The sequence below is a fragment of the Leopardus geoffroyi genome, chromosome D2 (assembly GCF_018350155.1).
Source record: "Leopardus geoffroyi isolate Oge1 chromosome D2, O.geoffroyi_Oge1_pat1.0, whole genome shotgun sequence".
In the NCBI taxonomy this organism is placed as follows: domain Eukaryota; kingdom Metazoa; phylum Chordata; class Mammalia; order Carnivora; family Felidae; genus Leopardus; species Leopardus geoffroyi.
In genome coordinates, this window is record NC_059334.1 from 72,200,059 (window position 1) to 72,221,494 (window position 21,436).

The 21,436-nt window shown below is 42.0% G+C and overlaps 1 protein-coding gene across 3 annotated transcripts in view; it reads left to right on the forward strand.

The window, feature by feature from the left end:
- FHIP2A (FHF complex subunit HOOK interacting protein 2A) overlaps positions 1 to 21,436 on the forward strand; it is a 93,213-nt gene that overhangs the window by 53,673 nt on the left and 18,104 nt on the right. The window contains exons 1-5 of one of the 3 annotated variants that reach the window (XM_045439056.1): positions 1,743 to 2,135; positions 8,723 to 8,801; positions 14,287 to 14,456; positions 16,179 to 16,283; positions 16,726 to 16,848. In XM_045439056.1, coding sequence (XP_045295012.1) covers positions 2,091 to 2,135; positions 8,723 to 8,801; positions 14,287 to 14,456; positions 16,179 to 16,283; positions 16,726 to 16,848 — 522 coding nt within the window. In that variant the 5' untranslated portion in view covers positions 1,743 to 2,090. Of the gene's footprint in view, positions 1 to 1,742; positions 2,136 to 2,475; positions 2,588 to 8,722; positions 8,802 to 14,286; positions 14,457 to 16,178; positions 16,284 to 16,725; positions 16,849 to 21,436 lie in introns of those variants that run through there. The other 2 variants (XM_045439058.1, XM_045439057.1) reach the window with 2 other exon arrangements.

The following is a 21,436-nucleotide window of genomic DNA, read 5'->3' on the forward strand; positions in this document are numbered from 1 at the left end:
GCACAGAAAATTAAAGTCAGATTTATCTGCAAGGATACAAGCAACAGAAACAGAGGAGAAAAGAAGACAAAACTACAGATAGTCCCTTGTTTACAACAGTTAGACTTAAGATCTTTTGACTTTTTGATGGTGTGAGAGTGATACGCATTCAGTAGAAACCATACTTCTAATCTTATGTGGATCTGTTCCCAGGCTAGTGACGTGCCGTAGGGTATTCTCGGGACGCTGGGCAGCAGCTCCCAGTCAGCCACTAGATCACAAGAGTAAACAAAGGATGCACTTAAAATCATTCTGCTTTTCCCTTTCAGTACAGTTTTCAATAAATTACATGAGGTATCCAAACACTATTATGAAACAGGCTCTGCGTTAGATGATTTTGACCAAGGGTAGTTAATGTAGGTGTAGGCGTAGGTGTTCTGAGCGCATTTAGGTAGGCAGGTAGGTAGGCAGACTGATGTTCAGTAGGTTAAGTGTATTAAATGCATTTTGACTTCAGACCTTTTCAACTTCGGATGTAATTATGGGGACATAACCCCACCGAAGGTCAGGGGAGATCTGTAGTTAAACCTCCTCCTTAACCTTGATTTCTGGTCATATTATTTTGTTAAATACTACTATTACTACTACTAATAATGGTAATAGCAAATGCCAATGTATTGCTTTGCTATTTACTGGACACGTCTACATAAAGCATCCTACATATGTTAACAAATCCCACACAACCTCCTGTGATAGGTGCTCTTCTCCCCAATTCTGCAGGTGAAGAAACTAAAGCGCATAGAGATAAAGTAATTTGCCATGGTGAGTGGCAGAGCCGGGATTTAAATTTAGGCTACTCACCTCCAGAGACTGGCTCTTAACACCACTCCACACTGCTGCCACTTTTCTGCTCGTGTTTCCTATTCAACTAATTCAATTACAAATACACAGTTTCATCACCGGTTATGCAAAACTTACTCCACCCTCACCTTATCAAGAACTTAACGGTCCTTTTGATAAAATACCAATACTAGCAAAAACAAACACGAAGTTCTCCAGGATCTGAACATTTTCATAACTTGTATCAACCCAACCTAAAATTTACCAGCCCCGAATTGTGTTTTTCAAAGCTTGACTAATATCCTGTCACATGGTAGTTTTAAGAAACCTCCAGCCCCTCTTACCTGTTCTAGGCATTTAGCAGACAGAAGCCCTTCAGATTCTTTCCCTGTTTTCCAGTTTCATCTGATAAACAGAATAGAAAATGCAATACCGAATGCCCTGCACCAATCAAACATGTTACCAACTATTAACGGAACCACCTTACCATCGGTCCATTTGGGGCTTCCTGTCTTAATGTTGAATAATCAACAATTAACAATAACGTAATTTCCAGTCAGCAAAGCCATTTCACCAACATGAGTTGATTTGTTCTCCTTCTTAGCATTTAAATGCACGGTCCATTTTTGCCTTAGGAATACTTTGCTGTTTCTTACCAGTCTCCCAAATCTGCCCTTAAAAGACGAACCTCGGAATATTATGTACGGGTATGGCTACGTTTCCCTACAAAATACACCTGCCACTTCCCCTGGAGAAACAAAACGGAGGCTGGCTGAATTTTTCAAACGTGAGGACGACCGTGTCCGCTCGCCCGGCTCCCGCCCCCAGCCGGCCGCGGCCTCCCGCGCCTCCCCCGCCCCCGCGGTGTCCGGCCGCCCCGCCGCTGGTAAGGCCCGGTCGGGGCCTCCCCGGGCCGCGGCGGCGCCCCCTGCAGGCCGCGGCGGGCAGAGCGGGCGGAAGGAACCCGAGCCGGGCTGCCACCGTGTCCGAGCCGGAGCCGCAACCGCCGCCGGAGCGTCGCGGGACCCCCGAGTCCGTGCCGAACGCCCTCCTCGCCGCCCGCCGCGTCCCAGCGCCCGCCGGAGCCGCCGCGCCGCCCGCACACCCCGGAAGCGGCCGGGCCCGGGCCCGCCTCGGCCCTCTGATCGTCCTCTCCGCCCGCACCGGCCTTCACTCTGGAGCGGCCCCGGCAGCCGCAGCAGGGGCGGCGGCGGCGGATCGAGGAGCTCTCCAGGTCGTCCCGGGAGAGGCTGCTGCAGTCCCGGGACAAGATGTTCTCCAAGTTCACCTCCATCCTGCAGCACGCCGTGGAGGCGGTAAGGCCGCGGGGCAGCGGGCGCACGACAGGCCGGGGATGGCGGCGGCCTACGCTCCCTGCGGCCTCGGCCCGGGGCCTCGGCGGCCCGGTTTCCGCGGAGGGGCGAGGCCGGGGCTGGCGCTCCGGGGCACGGCGGGGCCGTCGGGGCGCCCGGGCCGAGCGGCCTGGCTCGGAGCAGGCCCCCTCCTCGCCGTCCTGCCCCGCGCCGGCGCGGGTCCCTGTGCGTCCACGGGGGAGGGGGTGGGCGGGTGCCCCGGCCGGCGCGGGGTCGCCTGATTCCTTGATGGGCCGGGGGATCGGGAGTACCTGGCGGGGCCGTAGGGCGCACCCCGGGACTCCCGGACCGTTAACCTGCTCTGGAAAAAAGTGATCACCGTGGAGCAGGACAAAAGAAACGGCCAGACACGGCTCGGGCTTGGGTTTGGCTTGCTGTCGTGTTGACTTTGAAAGGTGGGGTGGGCAGGAAGGTGTGCCCCTGCCGGGGGCGTGGGGGAGGGAGCGGGGGGCGACTCTGCGAGGAGGCCGCCCGCGGACCCGGTTTCCTAATCCTGCCGGCCTTGCCTTCGTTGGCCTCGCGGCCCAACTCAGCTGCATCGTATTGATTGTTGTGAAATGGGAGTTTGGAGGGTCTGGTCGAGTACGTGGTCTAGACCGCTTCCAAGCCTTCGCAGAGCAGCGAGGCCATCTGTTTCCTTTCTTGCTCTCTCTTCCTGGACGCTCTCCTTTGAGGATTTTAGACACCAGCGTAGACAGACATTCAGATACCTTAACAGCCTAACACAAGAGTGGTAACTAAAGAGGAAATGAATGTCTTGCTGCCTTTTTAATAATAAGAGGTCCAGTTTGCTCTACTTTGGTTGTTTCTCTTTCCTCAGGGAGACTTGCCCAAACTGAAAAATGCATCCTGTGGGAGAAACCAGTACTTTGCTAATTTAAAAAAATGTCATTCTCTTTCTGTGTTTAGAGTATAGCACACTAAAATTCACCCAGCTTAAAACACAAAAACAATAAACCGACTGCAATAGAATAGTTTTTATGGTCAGATAAAAATCAAATGGGTTTTTAAAATTAAGTATGAGAACAAAAACAAATTTAGTCCAGTTGTTATTTTAAGTGATATGTGGGAAATGTTTAAAAATCATTTAAGCTCTACTACAAGCTCTTGGGAAAACGTGTATCAAATCAAGAAAGCGTTTTCTTGAATGAAGAGCAGTTATTACACTGAGGGAGATGACGGTTTTAGACTTGAGGACAGCTTTTAATTTTCCTTTCTTATACACAGTCTGCAGCACCTTTACGTTAGAAGAACGTAACCGACATTTATGAAAACAGTGACATTTACATTTTGTATTATTTTTTAACTTAAAATGCCAAGAATCCTTTAATTTTAACATTGAATACAGGTTAATATTGAATTAAAAAATGGGATTTGGAATTAAAAAATGTATTTCATTATTTACATCCTTTACCTATCAGGCTGATCCTGCCTTATTACAGAAATAAGTACTTAGAAAAAGAAAGATGGTTTTCGTATTCTCCCAGTAAAGAGTCATTTTTATCCCGAGGCCTGTGTTTTCTGTCCTTGTTTTCTTTTTGTAACTATATGCTAGCATCTACCAAATTATGCATGTCAGTTGTCTGACTGGCTCTGTAATATCCAGCTCCCCTACTTTGCTGAAGTGAGAAAAAGTTAAGAGTGGATTATAATCATCTAGTCCTAGTAACTGATACATTGCATTTAGAAAACTAATGTTTTTATTTTCTTAGAGTTAATGTTTTTAGCTGTGATACCTTCCAGTTTACCTTGATAGGAGGTTAAATCTGAAAACATTTTGGCCGTACTAACTTTTATTTTTCCTTTTTACATTCCCTCTTGGGAATGAACTCATACATAATGATAAGTAAGCCATCTTTGTGGTATTTGAAGAATGTTTTTTCCTAGCCGAAGATTGGTTTCCATTTTTTCAGTTCTATTTTATTTGCTGGGCGTTTTCTTGTATAAACTACTTTTACCACTCATCAGTTCATTTCACTAGCTTTTCTCTGTACTCCTTTTAGTTTGTACGCCCAATTAGCATTTTCTTTTCTGTCCGATTAGTATTTTCTGATAACAGTTTTGCAATTAACATAATTATCCCTGTTTTTCAGAGGTGGGACATTATCCCATGTGCAGATGCTGACATGGCCTTTTTTTCAATTGTGTTGCTGTTTTCAACCATTTTGATATTATTACTTTATAGGTTTCTTTGTTCAATTGGATCAGCCTTCAAATGGTTTTTTAGGGTTGACCAGATTAACATTTAAATGAGGTTTACAGGCAGAGTTTTCCTTTTTGTTTACCTAATGGTTTCTCCTCCCTTCCTGTTAACATTATAAGGAAAAAATATATGAGGTATTTTCAAGATTAATATTTGAAAATGAGTTGTTAAGTGGATAGACTGCATTTTGAGTTTAGGAGACAAATTCATACCTGGATCAAAAACAAGAACTGTAACATACCTCTTGCTTCCCTTTTCAGAAATGAATCTTCCCTCAGAGTAAAAATGATCGGCCAGTACGTTTTGCAGTGAATCCATTTTGTTTAGCCTGTTGCCACATGTCACAAGGGTGAAATCAGGCCTCTCTGGTAGTTAGTTCCGAGGTTGGACAGGATCATGCTAGTCCAATTTCTCCAAAGTACAAGTAAAACACTTTCCATTTAGTACAATTCAGTGTTTGTTGAGGGCCTCGTCTGTCCTAGGTAATCTGCCAGGGGCTGGTTCTTTTTAAATTTCAGCCAGTTTCACCCTTTTGGGGGCAGATTTATTCCAAGAGGATAAGGGAAGGAAGTTTTATCAACTTTAGCTAATTAATTCAATGGAAGTCATTTTTCAGGATGTGTATCTTTTCAAAGTAGAGTGAAGAGTTGATGATTGTTGAAACCAGTAATTTTTGAAAAACTATTCTGCCCTGGGAATTAAAACTTCAAATCAAACATCTGTAGTGTTTTCTTAGGCGTATTCTTTTCTGACAGGATGTCTAACTTTAGTTGTTCAGCAAACGTTTTATGAGCCTACCATGAAAGCGTGGCACAGTGCAGAGGGAACAAGGTATACCATGCATCCTTGCTCACAATGCTTACAGTCTAATTTAGGAGACAAAACAAATACACAAATTAAAGGTTAAACAGTGCACAAGAGTGCGGCCTAGCCCCTAGAGAACAGGGTCTCAGTTGTACAGCCGACCCTTTCCTCCCATGCAGGACAAGTTACTTAATCCTTGTACATTTCAACTTCCTCATTGTAAAATGGAAATAATGATACCTATCTCATGGGATTATTGTGAAAATTTAAACGAGACCATATATATGAAGTGCCTAGTGGAGTACCTGGTACATTGTACGTGCTTCATAAATGTGAACCATTATTATTAATTTTTGGATGATTGTTCAGCCAAGGAGTTCTGTGGGGGCACACAGGATCGCAGGGCTTGGAGAAGGCTCTCTGGAGGAAGGGAGGCTTGGGCTGGCCTTGGGAAAGGCAGGGAAGGTAGGAGAGGCCTTAGGGAAGAGGTTAGGAGGAAGAAGCACTTAGAAGATTAGGGCGTGGAGTGTTCCCGATGCACGTGGGAGAGTGAGCAGATGGGGCTTTGGTGGCAGATGGGGAGCTCTCCTCTGGGTTACCGCTGTGGGTCTTTCTGTGTGCTCCGGCTTTTGGAAAAAGATGGTCTGAGTGTCTGGTTACAAGCAGTGTTTCCCTTGGGTGAGGCAGTGAACTGGCATTGGATCTTAATAGGGGTTTGGAAAAAATCGGAGTTTATTGTAAGATAATTTAAGACCATCTAGGAAGTGTAAACTTTGCAGCACTGTGCCCGGCACATAACTGCTCATTAAATGGGAACAACTGCTGTGTCATTTGCTTCTTCACTCTGTAAATACTACGGAGTGCCTACTCTGTGCCACGAGTCGGAAACTGGGAATTCAGTGATGAAAAAGATGCCATAAGCAGTCCCAGCCCTTGTAGAGTTGACGATGCAGTGGAAGTCAGCAATGACAGATGTGGGATCAGGGCTAAGAGAGAGCGAGCCTCAGAGAGGGTGCCACAGAGCATGTGCAGAGAACTGTATCCTTGGCCAGAAGTCTGGCAAGGCTTCCCAGGGAAAGCCATGTCCAAGGTAGGCATTCGTGTCAAGTTTTGGTCGAGAGTGTTACTGCATGAATTTTCAAAAATTTGATCTCTGTTTTATAAAAAGTTAATGCAAATTAGAATCCCCTCATGCTGATTCTAAATTTTAAAGTTTTTACCCATTGCATAAATGTTTATTTTACATAGTGGTAAAACGGGTGATTTGCATGTTAGAATTAGTAGTGAAAGACAATTTTAGTAGGAAGTTTTACATATATAAGGAAATTTATTCATGTTGTAACAAGATTGTTACTAAACTAAGTTATTAGCAGTTTGGAACTGTCTCACCGTCTACTTAAATATAAATAGGTTTCTTATTTAAATCAAACTCCTGGGAGAGAGAGAGTCACAGGTAAGCAACACTAGCCTGCTTTGAATTTGACTAGAACAACAAAGGTCGCAACATCAATCCTGTAAGATCCTCTGATTTAGTGACTTGGAAATGGAGTTAAGTCCCACAGGTAAAATAATCTGGAACAAGGATGCTGTAATTACTTATATACCAAGGAGATGCCTTTGGAAAAATTTAACAGATCGCAATATTTACATTTAAGAAATTATGTTTTTTCTTTCTTTTTTTTTTTTTTTTAAACACCAGATTTCATTTGAGTTTGTCCCAACTGTTAATACATTTAACTATATAAAAGGTGGTGAATAAAAAACCAGGTCCCCCAAAACAAGAGAGTGTTGATATCTTTGAAGACGATCCTAAAAACAAGTAGCTGATTAAAACAGATTTTTTTTTTTTTTAAATCTAAAAGTTTCAGGAACGTTATTCTGTTTTCCAAAGGTCACACTTTCTAATTTTCTTTCTAATTTTTTTCTCAATGTCTCCCAAATACTGTCCCTCCCCATGTTCTTCTTCAGGGATAGTAATCCCAAAGGTTTAAATTCCTTTTAAAGATCTGAAAGCCTTTTTAAGAATTTCACAGCTCTCCATTTGGAAATTAGGTGCATCTCTTAACCCAGGGCGATTCAGAATGGTGCACACAGGCAAGCATGAGAGCGAGCGTGAAAATGTTGGCGATGGCGAGAAATGTTCTTTCCTAAAGACATTTCATCTTCTGGGTTGACACGCTGAAGGTGTCCAGGACCAATGTTGATAACTTGCCCAATAGTTCTGAGGTTGTTTTGACAGGATTTCGAACTTTAAGAGAATTTAAGGTCTCTCTGCTTGAGGCCACCAAGAAATCAAAGCGGAACAGGTAGTACGGGAGTAACATGACCTCTTAGGTCATAGGTTTAGATGAAGTAGATGGAAATGAAAGATAGTCGACTGTGCCATGTTCTAGGTTCCCAGAATAGAAACCCATTTGTTTTTAAATAAGCCGGGGCAACTGTGAACATTCTGACCAAAATTTGTGGGCGACAGTAGGACTGGGGTGGTGGGTGGGGGAGCATTCTCTCTATTTTAGGAAAAGACAATGTTGTGGAAGGTGCATCCAGGTCTTTTTCCATCCGTTTAACACACATTTGAAATACTTGGCAGGTTTGCAGTGAAACGGCCAAAGGGATATAATTTTGGTCTTAAAAACATTTGAAGTAAATTTTATTTAAAAAAAAAATTGTTTTTTTCAAACATTTATTTAGTTTTGAGAGATAGAGCATGAGCAGGGGAGGGGCAGAGAGAGAGGGAGACACAGAATTCGAAGCAGGCTCCAGGCTCTGAGCTGGCAGCACAGAGCCCGACGCGGGCCTCGAACCCACGCACCGTGAGATCATGATCTGAGCCAAATTCGGAGGCTCAATCGACTGAGCCACCCGGGTGCCCCTGAAGTAAATTTTAAAGCCAAAATGTAAAACATTTATGGCTCTGTGGAATTTAAATTGGTAGTGTCTTGTTCACATAGGTATTTTGCTAAAAATATGCGCTGCCTAATCCAGGCTTGAAAAGATTCACATCCGTGTGTCACTGAACGTAGGGAACAGTTTTAATCTGATTACAGGGTTGACTTTGGCATATGTGTTCGTAATGGTGACGTGTAACTAATTACACAGCAGCTTGTACAGTTTTTGCATTTCAAAGTCCTGGGTACGAAGATCCCTGGTTATTGATCATTTCATTTTACTGATAATTTAAATAGGATATTGCATCTTTTCCTTTCACACTGTTACTTTTGAAGCCGTACGTAGTTACTAGTTTCAGGGAGGAAAAAAAGAATCCCAGTTCTTGTAGTTTAATAATAACATTGATACATGTGATAAATGTGTTTTTCCTCTTTCTTAATAAATCATTGTTACTTTCTTGACTGCGTTTCTCTTTGATATCTGACATATAGAATTGAATTAAAGCTCATCCTTTATTTTTATGCTGCTTTGGTATTATTAGCAGACAAATACAGAGTTATACTGTACAGGAAACGTTTCATGCCATTTTCTTAATCGTTGTGGTCTTTTTGTGTGTGTGTGTGTGTTTGTGCAGCTTGCACCTTCTCTTCCTTTGCAAGAAGATTTTGTTTATCACTGGAAGGCAATTACCCATTACTACATAGAGACTTCGGGTAAGAAACAGAGCTAATGTTAATTGAACAGAAAATTTATGAAATACTAAAATATGTTTCAAATTAGTTTTCAAAGTTGTTTTATATGTAAAGTTATAGCCAAGTTATTGTACTTCTAATTCCTCTTTTAGATTCATTTAAAAAATGTGTCTGTTGAGCACCTGCTATGCATAGGCATTGTTCTAGGCACTGGGTGATAGAATGAACAGTAGATCAAACAGGCAAAATCCCTTTCCTAATAGAGCTTATATATTGACTACGTAGAAGTGAACAATAACTAGACCAATACACATAGTGTGTCAGATGGTAGGTACGAAGGGGAAAATGAAGCAGGCTGAGAGGATAGAAGTGTATACATGGGAGGAAAGGGTACAGCTGGCTATTGTAGGTTAGAGAAAGCCTCATTGCCCAAGCCGACCTCTCAGTTGGAATCGGAAGGAGAGAGAGAGCAAATCTGGGGGGTTGGTTTCAGGAGGAGTACCTAATACAAAAACCCTGAGGCTGGAGCATGCAGCATGCTTGGCATAGTCTAGGAACCTCAAGGAAGCCAGTGTGGCTAGAGCAACGTGAACAAGGAGAAAAGCGTGAGGAGATGACATCAGACAGGAGCCTGGTGCCATTGCGAAGGGCCTTGTAAGCTGTTATAAGGGCTTTAGCTTTTACTCCAAGGTGGGAAGCTTGGGTTAGAGGGTTTTGAGTGGCGGTGTAACATAATCTATCGTAAAGGGACCACTTTGGCTTCTGTGAAAAAAATGAGATCGAAAGGATGCAGAGGTGAAACTGTAGAACCATTAGGGGACTTTTGGAATGTTGTAAGCAATGGTGGTGGCTGAAGCCAGGGCAGAGCTGGTAAGAAGTGATGGTATTCTGGATCTATTTTGCAGAAAGCTTTGTTGATGGATTGAATGTTGGGTATGAGAGACTGAGTGAAGGAAACTCCAAATTTTTGGACTCGGGCAGTTGGAAAATAGACCACTTAGCAGAACAGGCCGACTGTAGGAAGAGCAGGTTTGTAAGAATATTTTGGACGTGTTAAATTTGAGATGCCAATTACAGATCCAGTTGGATGTGTCAGGTAGACAGTTGGAAGTAGGAATTTGGAATTTAAGGTGGGGGTCTAAACCAGAGATGTGAAACTGAAATCATCACCTTTAAGTAGGGTTTAAAGCCTTGGGATTGGATGAGATGTTGTAGGGAGTAAGGATAGATGGAAGAGAGAAAGGGTTCAGAAATGGAGCCCTGGGGCTCAATGTTCAGAGGTGAAGATGATGAGAATAATAGCAAAAGGTACTGCGTTTGCCCATGGGGTAGAAGACACGCAAGGTAGAATGGTGTCCTGGGATTTAGAAGAGAGAGATTAATTATGTCAATTGACGGTGATGTCAGGGTAATGAAGTCTAAGAAAGGATCTTTGGACTCAGCCACGAGGAGCTCATTAGTGGACTTGATAAGAGGCATTTTGATAGCAGGGAGGAGAGAGAAGACCTGATTGCAGTAGGTTTAAAAGAAAATGGGCAGAGAACCTGTGTAGACAATGTGTGTGGACTGCTCTGTTACGTCAGTGGAAAGGGGGGCTGAGAAGCGGAGCAGTAGCCGGAGGGAGATGTGATATCAAGAGACGGATTTATGTATGTGTGTATATATGTAATCTCTACACCCAATGTGGGGCTTGAACCCACAATCTAGAGATCAAGAGTCACATGCTCTTCCAACAGAGCCAGCCAGATGCCCCTCAAGAGAGGGCTGAAAATATGTTTTTAAAGATGGAAGATAGTGCAATTTATACTTTGTTGGAATGATGTAGCAGGGAGGGAAAGGTGGCAACAAGAGTTAGATGCGATCATTTCTGAGCAATACCCTTAACTAGGCAAGGGGATGGGGTCTAGGGCACACGTGCAGGCTTAGCCTTAATAGGCATGTGGACAGGCCATCCATTAAATAAGGTAGAAAGCAGAACATATAGGTATAGATTCAGAAAGGGTGGATGTGGTTGATGTACGAAGTCTTCAAAAGTTATTTTCTGGTTGCTTCTGTCTTTCTCAGTGAATAGCAAGGATGGAGATTAAGGGGAATATGAAATAAATTAGGTCAAAGGTGGACAAATTTTTTCGGTAAAGGGCCAGATGGTAAATATTTTAGGCTTTGTGGGCCCTGTGGCCTCTGTTGCAATGACTCAGTTCTGTTGTTGTAATGCAAAGGCAGTCATCAACAATATATAAAAGAATAGCTTTCCTTTGTTCCGATACACCTTAAACACATGGCAAGATTGGATTTGTCCCATAGGCCAAAGTCTGGCAACTCCTGCGATAGAGTATTCAGGCAAGCCAATGGGGTCACAGGTAATTCTTCTTTAAAGGAAAAAATCCTTTACATGTGGGTAATAAGTAAAAATTAGACAAAAAATATGTATACCTTTCCATGTAAAATGGGATTTCTACCTTAATTTGGATATTTAGACAGCCGACCTATAGGAAAGTTTTTTTGAGAGGAGCTGCCTTTTCTTTTTTTTTTTTTTTTTCCCCAATGTTTATTTATTTTTGGGACAGAGAGAGACAGAGCATGAACGGGGGAGGTGCAGAGAGAGAGGGAGACACAGAATCGGAAACAGGCTCCAGGCTCTGAGCTATCAGCCCAGAGCCCGACGCGGGGCTCGAACTCACGGACCGCGAGATCGTGACCTGGCTGAAGTCGGACGCTTAACCGACTGCGCCACCCAGGCGCCCCAGGAGCTGCCTTTTCAAATGACTATTCTTGCCCAAGTTTTCACCCCTCCATAGCTTTAAGGGAAATACTTTATTTAAAAAAAAAATTTTTTTTTTCAACGTTTATTTATTTTTGGGACAGAGAGAGACAGAGCATGAACAGGGGAGGGTCAGAGAGAGGGAGACACAGAATCTGAAACAGGTTCCAGGCTCTGAGCTGTCAGCACAGAGCCCGACGCGGGGCTCGAACTCACGGACCGCGAGATCATGACGTGAGCCGAAGTCAGCCGCTTAACCGACTGAGCCACCCAGGCGCCCCTTAAGTTCTTGCTTTAAATGATTTTTTTACACTGCAGGAGCAGAAATAAGTATGTACTTTATAATAAAGTATGGGACAAATGCGTCTGCATCAGGCACAGAGAGAAAACAAAGAAGGGAGAAATGGGAAGAGGCAGAGTCTAGAACCTGGATTTTATTTTTTAATTTTTATTTATTTATTTTGAGAGGGAGAGGATCTCAAACAGGCTCTGCACCGTCAGCACAGAGCCCAGGGTGGAGCTCCATCCCACGATCCTGGGATCATGACCTGAGCTGAAATCAAGAGTCAGACGCTCAGCTGACTGAGCCAGCCAGGCGCCCCTCTAACCTGGATTTTAAAGGATGAGTAGGAGGTTCCAAGATAGATAAGGAGGACAAAGGCATTTCAGGTAGAAGGAATAGCAAAATGTGGCACACGGAGACCTACATACAGGTTTGGAGGGATGAGGGTAGATGGCAGAAACTACATGTTGCCTTCTAGGGAGCAAAGATTTTAATTTGTCAAGTCAAATTTACAATTTATTTGCTTCTCAATTTAAACAGTCTTTCTGGTCATTTTTCTCCGTTAATGACTGTAAACAGACCATGCTTGAACATTCATTCTTCCCTGGAATGTTTATATCAAGTCAGCAATTAAAGGAGAAAAATCATTAAAAAAAATAGATTTCAAATAAACTTACTTCTCTTCTATTAGCGCCAGACTACTCATTTTAGAAGAATACAAAATGAGACATCGTAAGTTAACATTTCTTGAATTCTTACTGTGTGCTAAGGCATGGAACTTTACACACGTCATTTCATTGAAATCATTCAAAAACACTTACTGGTGTTGATTAGCCCCATTTTACAGGTGTTGGTGACTGAGGCTGGAATAGCTTGCCAAGGTCATCCAACTACAAGTAACTGAGCCAAGATTTGAATGCAAGTTGTCTAATTCCAGGCCCCATGCTTTTTTTGTTTGTTTTGTTTAAATTTTTTTTTTTTTACATTTAAGTTTTGAGAGAGAGAGAGAGGGGGAGGGAGAGAGACAGAGCACAAGTGGGGGAGGGGCAGAGACAATGAGACACAGAATCTGAAGCAGGCTCCAGGCTCTGAGCTATCAGCCCAGAGCCCAACACAGGCCTTGAACTCACAAACCGTGAGATCATGACCTGAGCCGAGGTCGGACGCTGAACTGACGGAGCCACCCAGGTATCCCTCCAGGTGCCATGCTTTTAATACCTGCCAGATATTATATCAAACTTGGTACATATGCCCTCCTTGGAAACAAGGGTGACTCTTGTCTTTCCACTGTTTTCTCTGTAGGGCTTAGTGTTATGGTTTAAACTGTGTGTTTACAAAAATGTGCACACATACAGACAAAGCAACATATCATCAAATAAATATATAGCATACTAGGATTGTGTTGTACATACTATGACAGTAGTAAGTAAATGACAATAGAAATGTAAGTAAGAACTTGGCATTTCCAAGTATATTTTGATGTTTATTTATTTTTATTTATTTTGAGAGAGAGAGAGAGAGAGCACGCATGCAAGCAGAGGAGGGGCAGAGAGAATCCCAAGCAGGCTCCACAGGACCTGATCTCACAAACTGTGAGATGACCTGAGCTGAAATCAAGAGTTGGACGCTTAACTGAGCCACGCATGCCCCCCTCCAAGTATATTTTGCATTTAAATATTCTAGAAAACTTCACATTTTATTAAGAGTAATTTAACCCCTTTATTAAGAGTAATTTTAACAATAAGGACAGGTTGATAAAACCATGTGATTTTCAAGTTGAACTGTGAACTCTGAAAAGTATCGATGAAATTTTATCTTAAAAAATCAATAGGATTTATAAGAACTCTCCTGAGGAGAAGCTTTAGCTTTGTGAATAGTTGTCTGTTAATGAGAGATGTCCAAAATTTTTCTTTGAGCTCCTCATGCATTCACAAATGAAGATTAATTAGGGGCTATAAATGTCTGACTTGCCCGTGTTACGGTGTGATTCAGTAGCAGTCCAAAACAGAACCTGCCCTTTCTACACATCCTGCCTGATTCGGCTCAGTGTTTAAAGGCCAACTGTTTCTACATAGACTTAAAATTCAGATCTTCTGAACTGGCTGATTGAAAAAAAAAAACAACCTTAATTGCAAGTGCATACAAAATATTGATTTACATGTATTTTTCTCGGTCAAGTTCCCATTTCCATATATATGGCTCTTATTTTGAATTCTCATGCATGGACGTTAGCTAATAGAATATATTTCAGAATATTGATTCAGTTTTTTTATAAGAATATGGCAAAAAGAATCATCTGAATCCCGGCAAAGATAATTATACCATGAATATAAACTTAAGTGTGTAGTTGAGATTTTTCTCAGTTTGAATTAGAATAGGGGAAATATCAAGAGTATTTGGGTACAAATATGCAGTTTTAAAATGTTTGAATGTTTGATGAATTTTTTTTTTTTATTATTTAGATGATAAAGCCCCAGTGACAGATACAAATATCCCTTCTCATCTGGACCAGATGTTAGGTATTTTGCTACAAGAAGAACGTGAGCGAGAATTCGGAGTGACAGGGCCATGCATGGAATATTTGCTTCATCACAAGATCTTGGAAACGTTATATACCTTAGGGAAAGCTGACGTAAGTTCCTAATCCACATCGTGTTCTTGGGCATGTAATACATGCATTAATGTCTTAGAGACAGAGAAGCTGCCAAGTACTAAATTTAATTATAGAGGTACTTATTAAGCATGGCAGGATTCAAGTCAGGATTGTGAAAAACAGAAAGCATGCAGGCTGTACGAATGTGACTCTCCGTAGAGCTAGCAAAGCCTCCAAATGCTCTAGACAACAACGGGTACTTAGGCTGCTTAGAATTACAGTGTAAACGTTTGTGAAAATAAAGTCAAGTGCACACACTCAGCCATAGGACACGAGAAGGAACCCAGTGAACGTTGTGTTATGAAAATAGGACTTCTTTTTCACAGTCCCGAAAGAGAATGTCACTGATTGTTCTGACATTACCTCTACTGATGAGTGGAGCCAGGTTAACTTTTTAGGCCTCGTGAATCTTGAGAAATCTTTGCAAAACTGATGTTATGGTATAAATAATATTCTTTACCAAGAAACTTTCAAATTGTGTATGAAGGCAAGTTTCAAAGCCTGTGGGTTTTGTTCTGTGAATTTCTGTAATATGTGTGAAAATCCAACTGACGAAAAAATTAATAGACATCTTGAAACACCAGAGTCACGAACAGTGGTGTTAAGGACAGTTTGCTTTTAACCAAGTCTGTAATACTCGCAATTCATTTTAAGTTAAATTCGTGTAATTTATATTTTAGAGACAGGACATCTGCTTCCAGTGCCCTGCAATTCATTTCCTTCCTCCCTTCTTTCTCCTGTCATGTGGAGAGAGGGGCTTTGCAACACTAACTTGAATATAGATTAATTGGTTTTTGAGTGAATGTTAATAATTGTACCACTGGCAAATTAATTTTTATATTGGTGATTAAAACATTATTAATGTTTTATCTGAATAATGCAAGGTATTTGCTATCTAAAAAAATACTGTGCTTAAGATTATAGTTTATACTGTTTCCAGATAGCGTGTCTGTGATGATGCTGTGGAAATATATTCATTTTGTGACTGTTTTCATTGCGAGGCAGCATAAGCAGGTCAATCATAGAACATAGAACCTTGTTAGTTCGTGCTCTCTTAACCCACCAAGTAAGTAATCATTTACCTCCTTTTCAGCAAAGATCGAAAACAGCTGGCATGTCATAAACACTTCCTCGTTGTTTATAATAATCATAATGTAAATAATGTTGCAACTAATGTAAAGCAGCATCGTTAGAATGAATCACAGCATTTTATACCAGAGGGTTCCTTTTATTTACATATACGTGTTGGAAGGCTTTGTTTACTCCTGCATCTCTATGATGGAGGGTTATTGATCACCCATCATTAGTGTAAGTAACAAGATTCTGCTTTTGCTTTAGCCGTGGATTTAACCATAGTAGTTTCATGTTTCTGTCGTATTTAGAACATAAACAGGTTGATGTTGCCTGAACCAGCTCTGATCTCAACAACGTGTTGCTATCACGCTGCTTGTAATTACATTAGCCTGTGGTTCCATAAGCTATATTATAGTCCCAGATGTGATTTTATTTCCAGAATACCAGTCATTAATATTGGGTTGAGAATTTGATTCTGACGAACTCATTAGTTGGCCGATTGCCTTGGCTTTTGAGGGTGAAATATATTCACGTGTGTATTTCTCCTCGTCTTTAATTTAAAGGCTTTTGAGTGTGTCTGTATTGCCTGTTTTCTTCTTGTTCGTGTTTCTTTTTTCGCATACCCAGTGTCCTCCAGGAATGAGACAGCAGGTGTTGGTATTCTACACTAAACTTCTGGGAAGAATCCAGCAGCCACTACTCCCACACATTAATGTACACAGGCCAGTGCAGGTATTTTCTCCCCCTTAAATTTGATTGGATTTCTTTGAGCGTATAAATTATTTAATGCAATTTTTCTGAGAGTAAAAATCATGAAGTTATTCTCAAAATAACATGTAAATGAGCAAATCCTTGAGCTTTTCGTCTACCCGACATGGTATTATATATGCTCTTGATGTTTTTCTCTTAAAAATTTATACGTCAATTTTTCCTTTAACTTACCTCTGTGATACCTCAAGGAGATTTTCTTGTGCGCCTTCTTGCTTTTTTAGGGCAATTGAAAAATTAGTAAATCTGTTTTGTTATAGGTGATTTTAAATAGCGTTCTATCTGAAAAATGCAAGGTATTTGCATTATTTGAAAAATTTAAATACACGTAAGGCAAACAGACGACTGTTTACATGCTTGTAAAAAGTAACCTAAGTTTCAAAATTTGTTTTAAATTTTTTGACAGAAATTAATTCGACTGTGCGGTGAAGTCCTTGCAACACCAACGGAAAATGAAGAAATCCAGTTTCTCTGTATCGTGTGTGCGAAGCTGAAACAAAATCCCTACTTGGTTAATTTTTTCCTGGAGGTACGGTACGCTTCTTGTCAACCTTCAAAGCATGCTTATATTAAAATTATTTTGAGAATTGAATTCTGTAAGTAATATTAGAAGGAATTACATTTGTGGGTATCATGTGGCTTGTTTTACCTCCTAGAATTATTTTTCACTTAAGATCACTGTTTTAACTTGAAATCTTCTGAGGAAAACAATTTTCAGAGAAAATAGTTGAGCCAGATATATAGGGCAGCACAGGGTCTTGACACATAGAATCAAGGCTTAGCAGGAATGCAGCTTGAAGGGGAAAATCAGGGAGAGAGAAGTCACAGAAGTTTATAAGCTATCATGTTTTCAGCCAGGCGTGCTCTAGTGTGGAGCATGGGTGACCCGGACTGGGGCAGGGATGGTGTGTGCAGATTTGGACAGATGTGCAAAGTCACAAGCTACCTCTCCAGCCTGGGATCACAGTTGGGATTGCTTTCATGTTCTGTACTGTCTTTTCTTAGCCATAGTCATTGAATCATACTTTACTTATTATATCAACTGATATTTTGGGTTTTACTTCTAGTTATAAATTAGACGATTTTTTTTAAGTTTATTTATTTTGAGAGAGAGAAAGAGAACGAGCACACGTGTGCACATGAGCAGGGGTGGGGCAGAGCGAGAGCAAGAGAGAGAGAGAGAGAGACAGAGAGAGAGAGAGAGAGAGAGAGAGAGAGAGAGAGAGAATTCCAAGCAGGCTCCACGCTGTCAGCACGGAGCCCAATGCGGGGCTTGAACCCACAAACTGTAATAGCATGACGGGAGCTGAAGTTAAAGAGTCAGATGCTTAACCGACTGAGTCATCCAGGCGCCCCTAAATCAGACAATTTTTGTGTACTTTCTTCTTTCATTAACTTTTTTCTTTTGTTTTCAGCAGTGAAATTATTAGGAATATGGTAGAAAAAACAGTTTCGATTTTTTAGTTTTTTAAAAAATCTTTTTCTCTTTTTTCTTTTCTTTTTTTCCCCCTAGATTAGGTATAAGTTACATATAGTGCAGTTTCCCCTCTTTGGGTCTACAGTTCTCTGAGTTTGACACACAGTCACGTGGCCACCACCACAGTCGAGCTACACAACAGTCGCGCCGCCCTCCGGCACGTCCCTCGTAGCCATCCTGTCTCCACCCCTGTCCCCAGCAATCACTGATGTGTCTCCATCCCAGGTTTCCTCTTGTACAGAAAGTCACAGAAATGTAATCAGCCTTTGGGGTCTGGCTGTTTTTCCTTGGCAGAATGCATTGGAGGTTCGTGGACGAGTTTGGTCCTTGATATTGTTGAGTAGTATTCCATCGTATGGATGTGTCACCGTTGTTCATGCATTCAACCAGTTGAGGGACTTGGGGTTGTTTCCCGTGTGGGGCAGTTATGAATAAAGCCCCTCTGAACATTCACACCCACTTTTTTTGATGCGTGGATTTAGGTTTTCACACACTTGGGTCACTACCTGAGAGTAGGCTTGCGGGATCGTGTGGCAAGTGTATTCTGATTTTCGTAAGAAACTGCTGCACCGTTTTAGTACCTGGGCTTATCGTTTTGCGTCCCGTCAGCAACGTATGAGAGTAGTTCCCGTTTTCCACAGCCTTGTCAGAGTGAGTGTTGTCAGGGTTTGGTTTTGTCTTTCAAAGCTTGAGCCGGTCTGTGGGCGGGTTTGTTTTCTATCTCACTTTACGGAGTTAAGCCACCCGAGATCCGCTTCTGCGCTCCTGATGAAGACGGACAGGCAGCCGAGCGGCACCATTGCGTGAATTTAAGTTTCTGGTTGAAGACGAGGATTGTGAATGCCAGTCTCTCGTGATGCACCTCATATTTTGAAAGTTTGCTTCAAAACGGCTGGAATACATTTATGAGTTCAGATTTCAGGGACTTATTCATTAGAATGATATTACAGTCCTTTAGTGTTCGATATAAATATATCAAGTATCTCAGTCTGGCCAAGTCAGATGTTTCTTCTCAAAGTGCACGTTTACTAAAGTTTTCTTAGATACCCTAGTTACTTAAATGCATGGATTTTTGCCCAAGCTTAAGCTTTAAAAGGACTTTTTATCAGAATCTCTGCAACTTACTCAGAAGTACACAGCCATAGATCAGAAGCAGAGAAAATCTGTGGGCATATGTAAGGTGAAGGTGAGATACCCTTTATTTACCTGTCCTCAGAGAAATGTTTATATTTTTTTATAAAAATTTTTTCAATGTTTTTATTTATTCTTGAGACAGAGGGAGACAAGAGTATGAGCAGGGGAGGGGCAGAGAGAGGGAGACACAGAATCTGAAGCAGGCTCCAGGCTCTGAGCTGTCAGCACAGAGCCCGACGCGGGGCTCGAACTCACGGACCGTGAGATCATGACCTGAGCCAAGTCGGACACGTAGCCGACTGAGCCACCCAGGTGCCCTGAGAAATGTTTATATTTAGACCTCTCTCCAAAGAACCCCTGGAATCACTGACATGTCTGCTGTAATATGCCAGTCTTATAGCCCATACCTCTCCACAGCCTGAGGTGGTAGGTATCTTCATTTTCTCAAGACTGTTCATAAGCTTTTAATGTAATTTTTGCAGTCTCCCTGGCATTAGAGTTATTTAAGTGCATTTTCTTTTCTCCTGCTGACCAATAAGTTCCTTGAAGACGAGGACCCTGTCTCATTAATCTTTGGGTTCCCACAGCTTCTCTAATATCCGGTATAATGTATAATAACTGCTTAAATAACACTATTGAATGAATGAATCTTCAGAACAGTGCAGCTATATTACTCGTAAGTGTAGAGGATAACAAAAGTACTTTGCAATTCTCATGCATGTGTCCCCTGAAGTCTAATCTCTCTTTTCATTTATATCAGCCACAGTTTACATCTCCTATGATTTAAATGCATATGGTAAATGAGTTAGAAACAGTCTTTGTCCTAAAGGAGCGTATAGTCTGGTGACAAGGGTAAGGCTCATACTCAGACTATAATCTGAGGTAAAGTGGGTATCTTAAGGGTACAAAGTAAAAGTACCTTAAGCCTTGATAGGCTGAAAGGATTACATCTGCTTTCGGTGGTCAGGAAAGACTTCGTAGAAGAAACTACCTTTGATGTGAGCCTTGAGAGCTGTTTAGAGAAGAATAGATGAACATAAGTAAGGGAAGGAAGGTACAGAAGTGTGTGGTGTGGTCAAGAAACAGTACACTTAGGATATGTGATAAGCGAAGGGCCTGAAGGGATAGACAAGGAGTTGGTCAAAGGCTTTGAATGGCAGGACGAGGAATGTGAACATACCTGCAGTCACTGGGGAGCCATTGAAGATTTTTGAGCAGGGATGTTATTACACGGTGGTATCTGTGCCGGAAGTTCAATTGGCGGCAGCATCTTGTACAGTGGATTCCTTTGAGTGGAGAAGGAAAAGCAGAGGAACTAACTCGGCAGCTGGGGGAGTAACCCCAACGAAAAGTAACATGGACTGTAAGCGGGTAGCAGTGGGTTGGAATGAAGTGAATATGTTGAGGAGACGCCAGAGGTAGATTCGGTGGGGTCTCGTGCAGGAAGAAGAGAAAGGATGACGAATGTGTGAACTCCTGAACCAGCAAGGCTGTCGCTGACAGAAAGAACGGAGCCCTGGGGGAGCTTATGTTGAGGGGAAAGATGGCGATTACGGTTCTGGAGGTTCCGAGTCCTCCTGGTGTCCTGTGGGAGAGAATTGGCAGGTATCTGGTCTCGCAAACCTGCGATTTGGGAGAGAAGTCTGTGTTCAGGAGATCTGAGGGTTGTGTGTATAAATGTGCTTTGGCTGTCATTAAGATCCCTAGAGCAGAAAGTTTCGGGAAGAACCAAAGTGCAAGAGAAGGCAGCATTTCCTCATCGCCTACAGAACTTTTAAGAGACGCGGATTCCACCACACTGTTGGACACTGACAGGAATCTAACGTTGTCAACCATACTCAGTAATGCAAACAAGCAAATAAAAATGCAGCTTCGTTGGCTCCTCCTCCGAATACTCCCATTCGGCAGGTCTGGGTCTGACGCAGGAGTCTGCGATTTGCTGTAGCCCCACAGAAGACCGTGACACTGACAGTCTTGAGTCCCACTTTGAGAAACACTAGTTTAAGGATTGAATGCAGTCCTAAGAGTATTCTGCCCTTTGCCATTCTTATCTGAGATACCACTTCCAACAATATTAGAATTTTAGATGGAATCGAATGTTTTACATTCACAAAGATTGTGATAACGCAATTTTCTAGGAAACGGGACGGTTGTTCTGTCGTACTACAGAAGCGTTTTCTTTTAACATGTGCTGCGGGCTCGATTTCTCAAGAAGATTGGTCCAAACTATATTTTTAACTGTAATAAAAGTGGTTTATCATAGCTATCATCTAACTTTGGAAATAGAACTTTGAATTCATTCAGCATTTAATGCACCTCTGTGCTAGGTGAAATAATGGTGATCGGGCCTGTGGAGAAGCTAGTTTATGATGACGTCTGACCTGTGTGTGTGATTTGATTTTTGTTCTTATGTTCAAATGGAAAACAAAATACTCTTTGCCTCGAAACGAATGGTTAGCTTCGGTTGAGATTCTCTTTGTGTTTGGGTGTGTGTGTTGGGGGGGTG